General features: G+C 35.7%; 1 protein-coding gene across 1 annotated transcript in view; it reads right to left on the bottom strand.

Annotated features, from left to right (window-relative positions):
* The window catches only part of MINDY3 (MINDY lysine 48 deubiquitinase 3), a 50761-nt gene that overhangs the window by 25143 nt on the left and 5192 nt on the right, over nt 1-20426 (bottom strand). Inside the window, exons 2-10 of the mRNA XM_083863236.1 lie at nt 18754-18833; nt 16586-16643; nt 15981-16154; nt 12371-12422; nt 10403-10517; nt 9896-9969; nt 9356-9435; nt 4615-4685; nt 2276-2356 (exon numbers count right to left, since the gene is read on the bottom strand). Of these exons, the coding sequence (XP_083719362.1) occupies nt 2276-2356; nt 4615-4685; nt 9356-9435; nt 9896-9969; nt 10403-10517; nt 12371-12422; nt 15981-16154; nt 16586-16643; nt 18754-18833 (785 nt within the window). The remainder of the gene's footprint in view (nt 1-2275; nt 2357-4614; nt 4686-9355; nt 9436-9895; nt 9970-10402; nt 10518-12370; nt 12423-15980; nt 16155-16585; nt 16644-18753; nt 18834-20426) is intronic.

The raw sequence follows: 20426 nt of genomic DNA, 5'->3' as shown, positions 1-20426 counted from the left end.
TGGCAGACAGCAACAGAAGTCTACAATATTTAAATCAAAATGTTCTGAGATAGAAGAGCACAGTGGTTTATTGTTCATTCCACTGACAGGAGAAAAATGTTTATCATTCATCTAATGTAAAAAATCTGAGTCAAATACCTAAGTACTAAAGAACAGCAGCCAGCTTTAAGTAGAGCAGTATGCAGAATTTGAGTAAAACCTACTGCTTTTTAAATCTCCATGCTCAAGGAAATAAAGATTCTGTTTCATTCTCTAATTCTCCAATGCTAGTTGTCTATAGCAACAGTAGCCTAGGAAGATTGCTGCTTCTAGATTTCTAGACTAAATTACTCAGCTAATGGCAAAACTGACTACTGTTCTGCTTAATAATTGCCTAACATTATTCTATTTAAAAAAAGGTTTTATGCTCTGGTAAAATATATACAGCTTGAAAGAATTAAAACTTTTTTTTTTTTTAATCTGCACTGGGTTTGGCTCCACAGTTCATTTTTCTCTTTCTATTCTGAATATTTCTTTCTCATGTAATCAAACTCACCATCAAACTAGAATCTACATCCTCAATATCAAACACCAACTACACACGCTACTGTAACAACTTGCTGATTAACCATCTGCAATGAACTCAAGTTTCTTCCTACAGCTTTTGACATATATCTTCAATTGATACAATAATGGTTTGTCAACTCAATTTGTATTCTCACTAGCTGACATCTCTGCTCCACCTGAAATGCTCAACAACTGCTACTTTAGAAAGGGTGAGGTTAGACATGCAAATTCAAAAACTATGAGCTTTTACACACCTTCAGCTTCTGCTCTGCTGGAGTAAAAGCAAAAATAATACAACAAAATATCTAGAAAACTCTTTGCCAAGACCATGTCAATTCTTTATTCTGCTTTTTAATAATCACAAGCTGAAGTTTTAAACAGTCTGAGTGGAGTTCAGTGAAGAAAGAACCAGATATTGATACCCAGTTACACTAAACCCAGGAAACAGCCTTTGGTACCCTAAAAGAAAGAGCAGTAGAAGTGGCTTTCTGTCTGGAAATGGTCTCTGTAGACACTAAATATTAACTGTGATGACACTGGGACAGGAATGCTGGACTGGCGTAACAGAGAGATTATACCTATTTGCATCACACTGCTGTCTATACAAGGCACTGACTTTGATGGTATCATTCAGAAAAACTGGGGATAAAATTTCAAAATTGAAATAAACAAACTTTACTAGGAAACTCTGGGGAGAGAATAAAGCAAAAAAAAAATATCCAAAGGTGAATAAGGATTTTTCTATTTCATGGGGTAAGGAAGAAAGACTATTTAGCTGACATTAGGGATTAAAAAAAATTCAATATGTGAAACTGGCTAATTAAATTAAAGGATTTTTTAAAATTTAAGTTTAAAGATTAGAAAATACTACTATACATAAACTTTCAATATATTGTGGAGGTTTGTTTTTTAGTAAGAAAAATCTAGACATCTGTGTCATCTTTCTAAAGATTAGGCAAAAGTTTTACTTAAGGAAATTCAGCAGTTTGAACATTTACAGCTTTATCTTTGTCATATGTTCTAGTACTTATTGTCAAGATTTATAAATAAAGTTTTAATTAATTTTTTAATATATTAGGCACAGGTAAGTTAACTTCTGATAAGTACCAAGAAATACACTAGTAGGTACCATTCAAAGTTTCAATAAAATTTTTAACCAGAAACAAGAGTTCTATAAAAATAAAATTTAAGGAAAACAACTTGTTATCTTCAACAAAAGAAACAGAAATTGTCTCCTTGGAAAATCTGGTCTAAGATTTTAGACTGAGAGTCCTCCCAAAAGCATTTTATGTTTCACAGGCTACAGTAGGTATCTGACAGAATATATAGAAAGAATTCTTCCAAAAGTCCCGGTATCTATTTTTAATCTAGAACAACCAACTATAGATTAAAAATTGTGAAAGTACTGTCAGGGAGACAAAATTACCATATAAATCTCTCTTGCACTACAGAAATTTAAGACAGTACTTATCCCAAGCATAGTGTTCCAAAGCATAAACTACCCCCAGCCGAATAAATTAAGCTAAAACTGAAAGACCTCACACTGCAAGTGAGGAGATATTGCTGAAGTATTGGAACAACTCTGCCTTTGAGGAAAGACTTAATTAAAAGTTTTAGTGACTATGTTTTTACATTAAACTCACATAAAACTCACATTGTAGCAAGATCTGCACTTTGAATTTATGTGGTGTTTATCTGCCTGAGGTTACCAAAACCACATCTAACATACCTTGGCAAAGAAGACTGTGAGGTGCGTTTCACTGCCAAGTATCCAAATGGGAAATTTTGGAGATTTCAAATAGGAGCCAACCTAAAAAGGTACAACAAAATCAGAAATACAAAGCTAACCCAAAAAGGTCATCTAGTTAGTGACCAAGATAATGAAAATTTAGTTAGTTTTCAGGACAGTTGGGACTCCATTAATATAAAATGTTCAATAAAATGATGTAAGTATTTAGCTTGCAGACAAGTACTATGCTTAACAATACTATAATCGGATGTGAATGAAAGGCAAAAGTCCACTTGATTTATTAGCTGGTTTTGGATTAATTAATTCAGAATTGACATTTATTTAACAAATGACGGGATAGCCAATTGCAGTCAATACACCAACATTCTTCCAACTACATTATTTTCTTTAACTCTGAGATAAGCTAAAGGGATTTATTACAGACTCAAAAGAAAGCAAAGAACAACCAAAAAGTTCAGAAATTAGAGAGTATTAATACTGTTTTAAAAGTAGTCTTTGTAGAACAACCAGGACCCGTGACTCCATAGGGGGATGCTGGATAAATTCAGGGAGGACTGTCTCCCATGGGTGGGACCCCACGCTGGACCAGGGATTCCCTCGCACCTGTGGTGAAACAACAGGTTGCAGCCCATGGAGGACCAGCACATGGACTGTACTAATGGTGCACCACAGCAGGAGTCCCTTGTTGCAGCTAGGCTGGAACAAGCAAAGGAGTTCATTGCAGCATTAAACCAAATAACCTGGCCAAAAATGACCACGGGTGGAGGTTGTAATGGATGTCTTTAATTTGCTGTAAGCCATGATTTGAGTTGCTGTTACAGGAATTACTGTAACAGGAACCACCTGAACCAATGGAGGAGAGGCCTTACAAGAAGCAGATGCAGTGCAGCAGTGACCCGACCTGAGCTGGCTTTGGTGCCCAATGACTCCACGCAGTACGATGTCACCTATCCTGAGTTACCACCAGAACAGATAGAGGCCAAAGCCATGGGCTAAATGATCTCAAAGGACATTTTGTGGACACTGTACAGACGTTCAGCAGGGGTGGTCAGACAAAGGGAATGATACACATATTTTATATCAAAGGGTGGGAAGGCAGGTGGTGCTAATGAGGTTGTACTGAATAGTGTAGGACCTGAGCATGACATAAATGGTATGGAATAAGAGGTGCAATGTGATGCTTCGGAATGGAATAGAGTTCTTTTTCTTCACAGTGGCTGGTACAGTGTGTTCTGCATTTGTGTAGACCACAGGGTTGATAACAGAGATGTTTTTGTTGTCGCTGAGCAGAGTTTACACAGAGCCAAGACCTATTCTGCCTTTTTTGCAGCCACACTGGCAAGGCAAATGGAGTGCAAGGGAAGCTGGGAGGAGACACAGCTGGGACAGGTGACCCCAAGCGACCAAAGGATATGAAGTGAGAGGGAAGAAGGAGGAATGGGGGGACATTTGGAGTGATGGCATTTCTCTTCCCAAATAACTGTTACACTTGATGGGGCTGTGCTCTCCTGGATGTGGCTAAAGAAGCTGCAATTAATTTCTTGGTTTGCTTTGCTTGTGTGTGTGGTTTTCCTTTTCCCTATAAAACTGCCTTTATCTTGACCCATGAGTTTTTCAGCTTGAACCCTTCTAATTCTCTCACTGATCCTGCTGCTGGGGGAGTGAGTGAGCAGGCGTGTAGGACTTGGTTGCTGGCTGGGGTTAAACCACAACAGTAAAGCACAGAATTTCTCAAATAAAAAACAAAAATCAAGAAATTCCTTCACAACAGGAAGAAACAAAATGAACTAAGGTGCATATCAGCAACTTCTAAATGTTCAGAGACAAATACATAAAATACCTTTTTAATTTTGAATAGATTATATTTACAATACAGTTGCTTAATAGTAGTTTTATAATTTTTACTTATGTGTATTTATTTTAAATGGAAGACAGTGACAGCATAAAAAGAGATCAATCAAACTGCAACACAACAGCAAGCCATTTTGGGACTTCGCAGTTTTAAAACCATCTACATAACTTTCACTAGAATTATCTTAGTAAAAAAAACCCATAAGCTTCTAACTAGCAATAATCAATTTGTGCAATAAAGTTCTAATTTAAACAGTATCAAACATTTACTCAGTAAGATGCATTTAACAATTTTATCATATATTTGTCTTAATATATTAGTCTCAGATTGAATTTTGACGTTGTCTGAAAGTTCTTTAAGATCTCCAATAGTACACAGTAAAGTTTTCAATAATACTGTTTAAAAAGCCCACAATACCTTAATGAAAGAAAACTTTCAAATGATACAGAAAACACTACAACATTACCTTACAATATCTCAGAGATTCCATCAACGTCAAAAAGCCTACTGTTGCCTGTTTGTGTATGCCAAGAAGTTCTGTTCAAAAGAAAACAAAATTTATTCAAGAAAAATCTGCAAATCCTATTTTAAGTAATTTCTTACTTTCAAAATTGGTCATTTAGTAACAATTTTAAGTTTTGCAGTTTTAGCAAAAACAGAAAGTCACCAATATATAATCAAAAATGGTCATTTCTCTCTCTATAAAACAAGAGCTCTATAAATAAGATCTCTCTATAGATCTCTATAAAATAAGACCTCTCTGTAAAATAAGATCTAGACTCATGGTTTTAAGACCTTCCTGTTGACAGCCTCTCTTGAAAACCTGTTGGACTTTGTAGGAGAGGAAGTACTTGCAAATTACATCACAATTATTCTTGGAAAAATCTAAGAAAAACAGCTATCTTGAAGAGAAAATCCCATATATATGCATAAACGAATGTTCTTCCTCTATTTTCTTAGAGTTCCTTGGCCATATTTATCTTAACCATTTCAGAGTCTGAATAATAAAATACAATTTTGGAAATAATAGTTTTGTTAGCAGAAAAACTGATTTGATTTTCAATATTGACTTCCACTTAAAGCTCTCAAACACACACAGCTGCCAGGAACAGCTGAAATATTTATGTACTACTGATTGGAAGAACACTTACAGAGCCTTACTTGAGGTCCTCTAATATAAAGAAAGAGAAAGTACTTCAAAATTCAAGCTTCAAACCTAATCATACAGATTTGAAAGAAGCTTTGGGCTTCCAAATACATCATCTAAGGAGTCCAAGTACTGCCTGCTTAGAACAGCTCTGCTAGATACCCTAACAATTGTCTAACAAGAGCAGCACATACTGGAAACATACACTATGATCAACTTAATATCTGGATTTCCTTTCTTCGTTGAACATTGACTTTCATATTTGAAAGTTCTCTCTAAAACACTAAGTCTCTTAATTTTCACCAACTGTTTGTGTATAACAGCATAAAACTGTCATCTTTATCCGTGGGCTAAAGCCTCAGGACCATAGCAAGTGAAATATACCATTCTGAATTTAAAAGATTTCTGGACTTGTAGAAGTGAACTCTGCAGCACCAGGTATGCCATACCCCCTTCACCAGCTTCAAGTCTACCTCACTGAATTTTGCAACAGTGAAGAACAGTTATTATAGTAATGGTTTAATTTTTCCACTCTACTGTTAAACAAAAGTCCCCACACATCCAATTCTGAAAATCAAAACCCAAAAAACTTACAAATGTGAGCTTATTCACTACCTTTGTGTCTAGAAGTACAACTCCTTAGAGTGTCTGCTATACATATTAAAAAGTTCTTTGCAGTGTAGAATTCTTTGATCTGAAAGCTGTGCTTTAACAGATTACCTTCAAACTTGCTTGGAATTAAAATATTCAGGGGTGCATAGATTATCCTTTGCAAAACCCCATTATCTCACTGGCTTATAGCTAAGTGGCTATAAATTGCCATAGGCTGAGACAATTCATCCTTTCTTTGAGCTGGGGGAAAGCGAGCTATGACCCAATTAAAAAAAAAATCTAGTGAAGAATCCTGGGAACTAGAGAACAGCTAAAACACAGAAATAGCACATTTATGTGTGCAATGAAGGAAACGAGTGGCAGAAGTAGACAGCAGTACATTAGAGAAGTAATTTTATGCATCATATATATTTCTTAAAAACCAATTAAAAAATCAATGTAAAATTCAGCCTGCTAAACAAGGGCTCCGATGTAGGAGCCAATAGCTGGGCGCAGAACAATGAAGTCACATGTAAATAACAGTTATTATTCAGAAAATTATTAAAAATAATTCTGTGATTAAGTACTCTGTTCCCCAGATAACTAGATGAGAACTCTCACTGATAACTAGAGCCTTCCAGGACTCTGGCTACAACAACAACCACACAGTGTGAATATTCTGAATAGTTAGTAGTCAAGCTACACAGACTGTATCTGGAAGCTCCTAGGTTAACTTCAGCTTGTAGTCACTGGTCTACCCATGCCTCCTTCAGAATTAGGCAACAAAGAGGAGAGACACAAAAACAAAGGCTACTCTCAGATGACTTACAAAGAAATAAAAGGAGACTAGCTGCACTAAATCAAAGTTTATTCTTGAATATCCTCACCCCACAAAAAGAGAAAATGACTGGAAGACATCTGGTAACACCAAAGATCAACTAAGAAAATGAATTATTTACACCTCTTGCCACAAAGTTTGTTTCTCTTGCTTGGAAAACCACTTTTGAGTCCAAAAGGACTCAAATTCCCGAATACATTTCTGTTACCATCCGCATCAGCACAGCGCCACCCAGCGGCCACACCAACCCCACAAATCCCTGGCACCGCCCGGGAAAAGCAGCTCCAACACCGGCTGCATTCATAGGGAACTGCCACCGGGCATGGAGGAACAACAGCCCTAAAAAACCTGTAAAAAACCCCCAGCCACCTCCCTGTATTTTCCCACTGTGGATAGTTGAGGCAATAGAAGAAATCAGAATGAGAAGGTTTAAAGGAGAACATGTAGACAGACAAAGAAGAGATATCATTTCACTGGCATTTTTGCCACCAGCGGCCAAGAACAATTCCAGTTAGTAACTCCTACCTACCCTATTCGGAAAATATGCAATACTGTGAGAGTCAGTGCTCTCAGTACAGTCTGCAAACACAGGGTAATTCCTCAGTTATGCAATTCAGTCCGTTCTTTTGTCACTGCTAAAATTACTGGCAGTACCTTTAAAACAGCTTATAAATAATATTAATTATTTATTAATTAAAAATGTTTATCTAAATAGTTGAGCAAGAGGTAAAGTGATGTTACATAAATTCTGAATAAAACAGAATTTATCTGTTATTTTGACATCTGCAACCCTTCTGGATGGAATGCTCCTAAGCATTGACATGAAAGAGGCTGAAGGTTTTAGACACAAAGAGAAACAAAATCCAAGGCAAATGCTGAACGAAGAGAAGATGACAAAAGGATTTCTATGTAAAGGAAGTGTGACAATATATCCAAAATTCAGTCTTGCCTAAGAAGCTGTTAACAGTACTGGCTGCTCTTTATCTTTCTGATAGACTACAACAAAATACTTGGTTAACAGGTCTGATTACAGACTTAAGACATCGAAGAAGCAGGTTCTGACTGTAATTATCCAAGGTTTTCAAGGAAATGGAGGGCTCCCAGTAGTAAAGCCCAATTACCTGACTGGTCAGAAGAACTAACAGGACACATAATACCAGATTGTTAAGTACTAAAGATCATTTTCTGTTCCTCCACTCTCCACAAAAAGAGACAGACTATGGGAGTTCTGGTTCTCGGTTTTTAGGGCAGAACTGACTGAGAACCTAAATGTGGACTATTAATGTGTCCAAAGCAAGTTGAGCATTGTCAGAAAAGAAAAAAAAAATCCAACTTGGATAACTAAGAAATAAAACCTAGCAGAAAGATAATCTGACAGGCAAACGAGGGAATGAACTCAGAGTTTTCAAAACCAATATACTGAGCTGCAGAACACAACTTAGCCTAATGTAAAGGAAAGCTCCTAGAATAATTTAGATTGATTGATTAAACATAATCTAAAAATCTAGACTGATAAATTATAATCAAAAAGAGAAAATTAAAAATATTTAAGAGAGCATACAGATAAAACCCAGAAGGCTAACTGAAACAAATTTCAATTAGAAATAGGTGGGATGAATGACAACAATGTCAAATAGAGGAAAGTTAGATAGAATATCCAAATGACATTCTGTAAGTCTGAAAGCATAGGCTGCATGGAATCATAACCAAGTGCAAGTCTAAGATGCCTCAAAGGAGATTATATTACTTGTTCATCATCAAATCAGAACATTTTGATTTAGGTCTTGCATGGATCTGTCCTGAACCTCATTTCAAGTAAGTATTTTCAGTGTTGACATTGTAAGAAACATGCTGATGAACCTGAGATGGACTTGGTAGCAGTGGAAGATAATATTTTCATAATTCAAATTGTTCCTGTTTTCATATAATCTCTATTTGTAAAATGAAACACAAAACCCACAAAAGCCCTCTAATCATGAGCCTCCCCTGAATCACTCCACTATGTCAACATCATTCCTGCACTGGGGAGCCCAAAACTGGACACAGCACTCCAGAGGCTGTCCCACAAGTGCCAGACAGAGGGAAAGAACCAGCATTTCCCTTCAGCTGCTGGCTACCCTCCTGCACAGCCCACAGCCACCCTTCTTTACCAGAAGAACACACCAGTGACGGAGTGTAACCCTCTGCCTACAAGGGCCTTGGGTCCTTTTCTACAAGGCTGCTTCCCAGCCAGCCAGTGCTACCCTGTGCTGTTCCATGGGTTTATTCCATCCTGGGTGTAGGACTTGCATGCATCTCAGGACACTACTGTCAGTCCATTTCTCTAGCTTGATGTGGCTGTTTTTAACAGTGGCCCTGTCTTCAAACTTCCCAAATTGCAGAGACTGCATTCCCTTCCATCATCAAAGTCATTAGGTAACTTCTACGTTCAACTTGTAACTGACAATCCTGTATTCACTGATACTAAAACCAGCATTTTTGTGCAAGTATGTTTTATTTCCATTTGAGGTCTACTTAAATCCAAGGGCAGTAAACTAGGAGACTATCAAAACAGAAAATATTCCAAATCTATAGGTCAGCATCTCAGAGTATGTAAAAAATACCAACAAGCATAAATTAGATTCAACTTACTCATTCCTGAACATTCTCTGTCTCCATCCCACACGTTAGAAACAGCATGTCCCGTCAACAGCAGATTAATCAAACTTTGGCTGCACAACAAAGAGAAATTATGTAAGACATAAGAAGTTAAAAGGGACATGCAATTCATTTTAAAAAAAATTACTATCTGCAACAAATTAAAAAATTACTGGATTACCCAAGAATACATTTGTAACTATTTTCCATTAACTAGTGTGTATTTTAATTCAGGAACTCTAATTATCTTCTCCACTCTTTCAAACATAAACTTGATACAGAATGTAGCCCTGAATTTGAGAATTATCCATCTGAAAATTCAACAAGAACAGAAACATTTCCTCAGAAGTGATGTACTAAAAGGAGTTAGCAGTGAAAAAGTCACACTTTTCAGTGTTACTTTTAGTTATTTTAAAGTTATAATTGAGTCTGTTTTTTAATGTAATTACTTAAAAGATTGGTCAGTTACATAAGATCGAAAAAATTAGCCCACAAATCTATTTTAAGTGGCACCAAATCTATTTTGCAGCTTACCTTCCATGACCATAAACAGGATCTATCAATGGCTCACTTGCATCTTCAATTTCATTTTTTATGTTTTCAATACCCTGCAGAAAAATTACAAACATTTTTGTTATCTTAAGGAATGAGTTGCAACATTTATACAACAACAGAATGCAACAGTAAAACATTGGGTGGCTGATATTTTTACATTAACTGATAACTCAACAGGCTGCTTTCTCTTCAAAGGAAAATGTTTTCAAACATCTTGTAAAGAAGGATGTTTTCAAAATGTGTAAGTCTTCCAGATCAAAAGAGAAAAAGACAAACCAAAACCCAAAAAAACCAAAGGACTGAGATTTTCAAATTTCTAGGCTGGAATTGTACTGCAACATAGATGAAAATATCACTTTATCCATTTATCTGGACTTTGTTCATCAGTTTTTTGTTCAACTTTTACAGAAAAGGGTTACATGATCAAATTTTCTCTTAACAAAGAAATAAAACCCACCCACAAAATACACCAAGCAACCCACAAACCTTTGTCAGTATTACAGAATACAGAAAGAGCAATACTCCAAATCTGTTTGTCCATGCTGAATATTGATCCCAAACTGCATCCTTCAGTTCAGGGAAGCTTTTGAATTCTCGTTTGCTAAAGACAAAAAACAATAAGAAACAAACAACAGAAAAGAAGTATGTATTTAGATGAAGCATTAGAACAGCGTCACAAAGCACAACCAAGAATTACTAACACCTAACATGAAAATGTCAAAGTAAAGGTAGAACAGATCTAGTGTTATATACAGAATGACACAGCAGCTCTTCTGGAGTTATGGTAACTGCCATCTGAAGACGATAAATAATTCTGGAGCAAAATGCAAAAATGAAGGATTTTTATGTGCAAGCACTAACCATAGAGTTACACACATGTGAAAGAGCTGAGGGACTTGCACCACTACTGCAATTTTATAAAACACTGTTACTGAAATTGTAAATAGACTGTATGTCACCAAAATAACATTTGCATTATACAGTGTTCTGAAAGACATTCGGCCCATAAACAATGGAGAAATAAACCTTCTACTTAACCAGGTAAGACTATCTTCCAGGCTTTTGAAGGAATTACTGTATTTCCCATATTTGACTTTATTAGACACTAACTCTGGAAAAAGTAAATTGTCCAAAACATTGAACAGTGGTACATTAACATTTGGGATACTATCTTATTGCATAATATGGTGACTGCCTGGATGATGGCAACACCACATGATCATACTTTAAAAACGGAAAAAAACGGAAATAAAAACTGAGGAAAGGAAGAAATTCACCAATATGCTAGTGAAACAATACACTTTCAATTTCTTGAGTAGTTAAGAGCTAAATACTACATTTCAGAACACAAACATGAGTTTGAATAATTCAAACTAGATCATAGTCTTTGCTTATCTTACACAAACAGGTATATTATTTTATTTCTGATTTCTTGCACACTTTTAGTCAGTTTTGTTTAAAAAAGAAACAAACATCTACAAAAATATATCCATAGATGGGTTTACTCTGGCTAATACTTGATTTCTAAACATCCTTTCTTTATCAGTAGAGTACACACGGCATACAAGGTATGCAAGGCAAAGCCAGTTCTGAAATCCACCTGTTGTCTAAAGGCAAATGCCAGAGCATTCATTCCCAGTGAGAATGACAGAAAAAAATTAAAGATTGAAGGGGTGAGCAGGAGGGGAGGAGGCAGGGCAGGAAATTAGTCTTTTGACCAGCTAAGGTTATAAATTTTTTTTCTACTCTTTCTCATCTCCTTATATGACAATGGCTTTAAAAATGAACTATAACTACTACTGATAAAATGACCTGTAGTTATTTCAGTTCTAATTAGCAACATTTTCCATCTCAGGTGTTTTTTGGAAAGCTGATGCTCTTTATTTACTCTTTAGGGATTGATTTGTATAATATTTACCCAACTGTTCACCCTGAAAATAAAAGGCTGTTACCCTTAATTATAAACTCACTAGAACTGTGAGCTCTGGGTTTAGACTGCCAAAAAAGAACAGTGTTTGAAGTATGAAACAAAAACCAGTCTTGTATATGAAACATTTTAATGCATGTTTCTTATGATATCTCAAACAGAAAAAAGTACTGATGACATTATATAAATATTGAGGATTCACATCTTTAACTTAAATAGGGATCTTGATAAGATTCACAGAACTCTCTGTTCATAAACTTGAAGTACATAAACTATCTGGCCAATTTATGACATTACATTGCTCCAGTTTTATTTTAAAGCCTAATACTTATGCTCAAAATAATATTCCATTTTAAATGGCTAAAATGCAAAGAAAAAACACAAAATCCCCCCAAACCAAAACTTGAAATCCAAGTTTAACCTGATGAACAACACACAAAAAGTTCCTCAGCATACCACTTTCAGGCCTGTGAGTATTAGTATAACTTCAAAATATTGTATTTTAAATGTTCCAACATATTACTTACTGAATTAATGCATGAAATCGCTCAAAGCCAAGCTCTTCGACAGCCAAGGCAGCTATACACAAGAGACACTTTTCAGCACTACACATGGCAAAAAAATGACACAAGATACACACAGCAAGCTAGAATACTTTCAAGCTCTAATTATATTTTTAATCCTCTCCTGACATTTAAATTTAACTGATTAGTATAAACCAATTTACTGCAACATTAAGATTCCACCATACAAATTAGTGAGAACATTTCTATTTGAAATAATCAATTTATTAAAAGCAGAAAGTCACTGGAGTGTGTAGTCTTGGAAATATTTGTCATATACTGAGCTGTTGATTTTGTACAAAATGTAGCTGTCACAAAGTCACCAAGCATATGCATATTATAGATATAATTCTGCAGGTCAACAAGAAGTACTATTTCCTAGAAAAGCAAGCATGATTATTTGGACCATTTTATCAGTGTAGGTAAGCTGTATTTTTTCTTTGACTATACACTTCTGTTACTGAAATTTCGTTCATTTTTTTTTCCCTTTAATGTTGATTTATTAAAAACAAAGAAGTAGAATTATTCTATACAGTGTTACACATTCTGTTTTTTAAAAAGTTCTCATCGCTTTCTTTCAATAATAGATAAACAGCCCTTCAAATTAGTATTGTGTCCAGGACATAAAAAAATACAGCATTAGTGTTTTCCCAAGTTCAACATGGGCTTTATACCTTTTTCTTTTATCTTTCTGCTAGTAGAGCAATACACAAAACAGATGGATCTGCTTTCTGACAGATACCACTTGATGCAGAATATTTAAACAACATCTGATCAACCAAGCTAGATAATGTGGCTGCATACAATTCAGTTAAGATCTGAAGCCATCAGGGCTGGTACTACTGATCAATTCTTCCCACCAAAATTCCCAAAAAGGCATTTTATGCCCATTCTGATTGTATTTTGAAAGATGCAGTTAATTTGCCCTACATGCAAATACAACTGATTCTCAAGCAGCAGAATAGTTTAATTTTCTACTTAAGAAATATGGCAGCAGCAGTCTTAAGAATCTTAGTTTTTGTCATTTGAAAAACTAAAATGAATTGCTTGGATTACCAAGAGTAAAACTGGACTTAAAATAATGTATTCTAAAGATATTTTTATAAAATCTGAAACAATGAATCTAAATTGCAGAAAATGCTGCAAAAACTAACCTTGCTTGAAGAACACATGTTTTTGTAAGCAGAAGGTTAGAGGGACTAACTCATATAAAGCAATCTTTGAACCTGGGAACTTGCACTACTAAAGCCAACACATGGCCAACAAGTGACTGCTATACACCACAAAAGCAGATGAAAAATGCTACTGCATTCAGTAAGTGTGCTCGAATCCACCTTTTGTTCACACAGCAGGATGATAGGCAGTTTCATTCTGTTACCAAAGAACAGAGTGAAATGCTAAGAGAATTAGTATTTGAAATAAAGGGAAATAAGTAGAAATTCTAAAGCAAAGTAGAGCTATACATAACCCAAACAACGCTAAATAAAGACAGTGCTTAGTGGAATGAAAAAGAATGAACAGCAAGAGAACATGAGATGTATGAGAAATACAATTGTTTAGAAACTCTTTGAAATTATACTCTATCATGCTGCATCTAAGCATATTTCATGGCTTTATTATAAACATATCCCCATATTCACTTCTCAAATAGCCTGCCATATGGAACTGTATCTGCAATACTCCCTGCTCACCCAACTCATCTCTTAAGTCCTATCAGCTATGACAATATCAGTTTCTATTCTTATTGAGTACAGCAGCCAAGCAAGAAATAAATGCATTCCTTTGCACTAGCAGTTACACAACTCCGCATTACTCACAGTATCTTCTCCTCAACATCTTTGTCCCACCCCTAATCAGGTTAAGAAGATGGTTTACAGGTAAATAGCAGGACAGAGGAAGGGAAAAAAGCCCAAACCTAACTAACGTATCTTCAACCAGTAAATGTATTGCATTACAAATAGAAGGCAAAATATTGTACATACAAAAGGTGCATTGAGTGCCTAGCAGGGAATGTAGAATAGAAAAAATGAAAGAGATCAACAGTGCCCATGACACGAGCAGGCTGCACATGCTAAATATATCCTGGTCTTCCTTGAGCATATTCCATCTTATTAAGCACAAGTCAGGGAGAATGTGAAGACTTGTACAGAAACATGAAAAAAGTAGTTATGTAATAGAATGGTTAGTTCATAAGTGTCAATATTGACAGTAATTATTAAGTCGAATGTGTGTATAAAACGACTGTTGAATGTTTTTCTACAGTTTAAAAACCTTTGAAATCAAGCAATACATTAAAAACAGGACAGTAAGATCCTGTAGATAACTAGTCTCTGCTTCACTTCATCTAGAAAACAAACTTCCTATCATTGGCAAGAGCTTCTGAAACAACTAAGCAAAGGGAAAAATTAGGAATTTCAGAGTTACAACTGCCTTATCTTGCAAAGGAAGATTTCTTTAATGCAGAAAAGCTGCAGATAAAACTTTATGTGTAATACTTGTTCTTACTTTAAAAAATGCTCACCTTGGAACTTTTATGCACTGACCATCTGTTTTTTCAATTAAATATCATTTTAATTATTAATGTTTGAGCCTTCCAAAGCACAGGGAGCACTTGCTAGAAGCAGATGAAGATGACTGTAACAAAGAGCTCCAGCACTATAAATTGCTGTAACTAGCTGCACACAGATAAATCTATTTGTACAATTCTTACTTTGTAGTTATGCCATAAACTGATGAATAACATATTCCTTCCATCAAAAGGTAACACCTCTATAGGCAACAGGTTCTCATGTGAAGAGATTTTCATACTTCATATGGCACACATTGTGAACAAAAACTAAACAAAAAAACCCCAGCTTATCTTTTAAGACATTAGATCTCTCCTGTTAAAAGATGAATAAATACAACTCTCTGATCATATGTGCACAGACAAACTTTACATGTCACTGACTCTGCAGTAGTTAGGTATGACTGGATGCCTCATCTTAGTGTAACAGATGATGTCTCCTGGATCCTTGATGTCAGTAACTAATGAAGGAATGAAGACATTTGCAAAAAGCATGTAACTGAAAAAATCTAACCTACAAAAAAATGATGGTAATTTACTAGAAGATTTAAACTGTTTGATACTGCACAGACAAATGGAAAAAGGCTACTTCTCCATAACAGGGAGAATAATTTGTTTATTTTAGAATAAACAAAGCATTGGAAAATTTTCTACAAAATTCTTCTAAAGCAACAAGTGACACGTATTCTTCCAATATTAAGAAGCATGTAGATGTTTCAAAATTAAAGATGTATCAGGTCCCAGTAAATTACAAAATAAAATTGAAGATTACGGAAATTGAAGTAATTCTAAAGAAACATGTATGTTAGAACTCCAGTGATAGACAGCACATTGCTTTCAACGAAAAGGATCAAGGCCTCTAATTACAACAAACAAAAATCTGTCTTTTGCAAATGGAATCACAAAGGCAAAACCTCATCTGTGAATTAATAAAAAAGCAGTGGTCCCTCAAAAACCATGTAATACTTCGCTAAGTGACTGGTAATTTAGCATAGAAATGCATCTTACAAGGTTGTTCCTCTTGATGACTAGATTCTGCAGGACTTTCAGAAATACTAGCAGTTTCTTCGGTTGTTTTTCCTCTTATCCACGTTGCCAGACAGTATGACTCAGAATTATCAGAACAAGCCATTTCCAAAATATCACATAGCGTATGACAGAGAAGGTTCTTCTGCTCCTCTTCTGAAAGATCAGAAACCTACGTGAGTCTGACTGCTGAGAACCACTGTCATATATAAGCTACTATATCTTTTTTATACATTAATGCTATCTAAATAATTATTACTTTTATCTCATTAATTACTAATGTTAATAGCTCTTTGACTACACTGGACCAAAGATTATAAAGCTGTCTTTAGAAAAACGTAGTTTTATAGGATTTGTAACCCATTCCCTTTCTTAACAATGGATTTCAATTAAACATTTATAAAAACACAAGTATTAAGGACCAGGAGAGACCTCACAAATAGGAGTTTTGAAGCACGTAGTATACACATGGTATGAAAGCACACAAACAAAAAAGTGTGAAATTTTTTAAATTTTTTGAACTGAGACATGCTTTACAAATAAATAAAATGGAAAAATAATGAGGAGAAAAAAAGTGGTCACAGTACCTGGACAGTCTCTCCAAGTAGACTTTTCACTGGTAAAAAGCCTCTTCAAAAGGAATGCCTTTGTTATCAAAGAATAAAATATTACTAAAATACAAGACAACACCACCTTTTACATTATGTCACAAGCTCTACACCAAAGCATTTTCGCATGTTTTTAGAAGAGTTTCAAGCTGCTTACCATTAAGAACAAGACTCTGAGCCTGCCGTGTTTACTGATTTTTCCTCATCAAACCATCTACAAAGGCAGCCTCATAACTACATTCAACACCATTGAGTTTGAACCTCAAGTACTCTTCAAATACACATAGTGCATACTGGCATATACACCTCCACACTCACAGGACTGCAATAATGAGGACACAAATATTTTTCAGTATAACTGATCAGCAGTATAAGACATCTCTAGCCACTAATGCAAACCCCTTTAGTAGTTAACAAGGCCATCTCTTTGAACCATTGCAAATAATAACCTGCAGATCAGGTTAAAGAATTCCTATGATTTGTTTTATCATCAATGCTAATGCTGCAATTAAAAGAAAAAAAGCTCTAAGTTACAGAGAAGGAACAATGAAAGAAGAAACTTCATGAAGCAGAGTCTTGAGTTTTCTAATTGCTTTGTTAGATGCAATTTCAGGTATTTTCAGCACCTCAGAAACAGCTGGTTCAGCTTTCACTGCTTTCCTGACATGCTCACCCTGCCCTCCCATTACATTTTTTTTTGCACACCATTCTAATAATGCACAGCAGCAGCAGGCATCGCAAGATCTGTTTGATCCCTTCCTCCTTCCCTAGCTGGAACTCAATTCATCTTTAAATATGCTTTAATTATCTAATTTCAATAAGTTTAACTACATCACCTAAAAAAATACTTATCTACATGAACATTTTATATGTTAAAGACTCGGCACTGCCTTTAAAAAGAGCTGGCTGGTCCTTTTCTTCATGCTCTCCAATCCTCCAAATAAAACTTGTAATTCTAACATCAGAGACCAGACACTCTGCATCTGGTTTTAAGGCCACAGAACTAGAGAGACCCACACAGTGGAGTACAATTTATAGTAAAATAGTTTTTTATTGATTGTTTGCCACATAAACAAATGGTGCTTCTCCCTGTGGTAGGAGTCTTTTGGTGGGACCACTGTTAAGAGTGGCAGAGGTTTTATGATATTTTATACACACCAGAGATGCAAATAATTCCACAGTGTCAGTTGAGTGACCCAGTTCCCTCCCAGTTCATGATCAGATTCACTCTGCTACACGATTTAAGTATGTCCCATATCAGTGGACAAGGCCTGCAATCAGACTGAGACATATCTGCAGAATCTGATCTGTGTTTAAGGAGTCACCAGCAGGTTACCAGAAAAAGTAACCTGGTCCATGACTCAAAGCCTGCCTGTCACTACAAGGTGCTCCTATGAGACTGAAGAGCAGTCAGAGTTAAACAAACTGCTCCAGCAGAGCAGATTCAGCCTACAGGTCTGACATCCACCCAGCAGTCTGAACCACCCTGAAACAGCATTGCAAAGAGCATGCACGGCCTGCAAGGTACAACTGAGTAAGAAGACAAAAAAGAAAATCACAACCACAGTTGTTTTAGTATATCTGCAACACAAATGAAATTCTAAGCACATTATCAGAAATAAAATATATATTTCAACTGTTCTGCTAATCAGGACTTTAAAAGTATGAACTTTCTCCTTTTAGTACATAGCAAACCTTGTCAGATGTGAAAATCAACTATTTCAAAAATTTCTAATACAGAATTACAAAAAAAGCGCAGACATTGTGGCACAGATATTACCCTTAAGGGCAGGGAATTCAAAAGACGTGAAAAGATTAGGATTGAATTAATTAAATTAAATTAGGATTAAATTAATCTGATCTTTTCCTCCTCCCCTTTATAATGCATCCCTATTTTGAAGGTACATCTGCTTGGATCAGCCTGCTGCATTCCTCAAACAAATGCCCTTCTGCAAAATAATAGTTCAAAATCAGCCCATGCCCATCCCTGTCTTTTTAGAGAGATTTTACTTTCTCCACACTTGAATTATGAAATCAAAATACAACTGATCTGCAATTTTTTTTATATTTATTTCAACTCCAAATATATGAAGAACAAATTTTTGGCTCACTAATTTTACACCATTCCTACAATAAAGGCATCTTACCTGCACAGGTGCTATCACTGCACAAGGGCCACCTTCAAATTGCTCTAATGCAGTTGATTCAGAGTCGCTAAAGACAAATCCTGTCAAATGAAAACGGATTTTATTTAATGAAATATGTAAACAACTATGTATGCTCCTTCCCTAACAGAAATTACACAATTTAGTCATCTTTAAAAAACAGGGTTTTGTTTACTTGATAATGTAACTGCATATGGTTAAACTATCTGAAGCAAAAAAGTCATGAGTACAGATGAAAGGACAGAAAATAATTATTTATATTTGCAATTAAATCATGACCACAAAGATCCAACAGATAGGGTTTTCAACAAAAGAATTTCTAACTTAAACAATGGTTTTTATTTTATGATAGCTTATTTCTTATCAATAAATTAAAATCTGTGTATTATTTTGTCTACATGCGTAACAAAAATACATCTTGGAACCTTCACAGAACACATATGATGAATGGCACAGTATGCCTCCCAGGGATCTCATTTTTGACCTATCAGTGCATCCTATTAAGACTGAAATATGCTGAGTAGCTTAAATATTCACTTGCAACCCCTGAATCAAACCTCCTAATGGTGTTCTTTCACAGAAGATACATATTTACTGAGATGCAACATCACCTATTTTCCCCCTCCAGCTTTAATGCATTTGTATATCAAAATTATCTTACAGTCACATAATAAAGCATAAACTGGAGCAATTACTGCAAAATTGTTTCATTACCACTTTGCCCTTAAACCTGTCTTTAAGACAAGGCAATTCATAGCTTTCATTTCTCATGGATAAACACACATGCAATTACCTTGATGAAGCTGACACACAGCAACTTAGAGCAAGTGGTGTTTGGCATTATCCTTTTAAGTAATGATAAGATTGTGCTGAAGTCATTCTAGTTCACTGTAATCTAGAAACCATGCAACTGTAGTCAGCAAGTAAACAGCAAACACCAGCAAGTGGAAGCAGGCAGAAAGCGGATACACATGCATTTTGTCATGGCCTGACAGGGTCAGTCTCAGCAGAAAGACAGTTCAATGCTACTTTCCCACAATTTCTCCTCTTCCCAGTTCTGTAGGATTACATGCTGCCATAACAAAAGCATCTCTAAGCCCTGGATGTGAATTTGAACTGAGGAAATGCATCCTCCCCTCACTACAGCACGGTAAGTACATCATCCCCAGTAACAAGAGATCGACAACAGCATGTTTTGTATGCCACACTTCATCACAGAACAGTAGCTGTTCCACAACAATGTGATTTTTTTGCTTTAAAAAGGATCAGGGTAGCCATGGGGTTTCCGCTGTATCTGAACAAAGGCTTCAGGTTTGTTTTCAACTACATGTGCAAATGTGCATTACAAAGATGTATTTTATATCCAAAACATAGATGACTATGTCAAGCCTACATACTGACATCTGGCATCACCTGAGGTAGCAATGAAGCTCTATTAATTCATACTTGGACCAAAGTTTGCAGCAGTGCCATTTCACTGCCCTGTTAACGTGCCCGACTGAGAAATATAATCAGTTCTTTCAACTTTCTGAATTGGTTTGTGCAGGCTTAGAATATTAAAAAGTAAGTCCTCCTCTGCTTTGAAGCGTTACTGCATGCCATCTAAGCACACTTCAACAAGACAGGCTTTTTTAGTTGTTTTAATGATTTGTTTC

The sequence above is a fragment of the Zosterops lateralis genome, assembly GCF_965231275.1.
Source record: "Zosterops lateralis genome assembly, chromosome: 1".
In the NCBI taxonomy this organism is placed as follows: domain Eukaryota; kingdom Metazoa; phylum Chordata; class Aves; order Passeriformes; family Zosteropidae; genus Zosterops; species Zosterops lateralis.
Note: the sequence above shows the minus strand (reverse complement) of the source record. Positions and strands in the feature narration are given on the sequence as shown.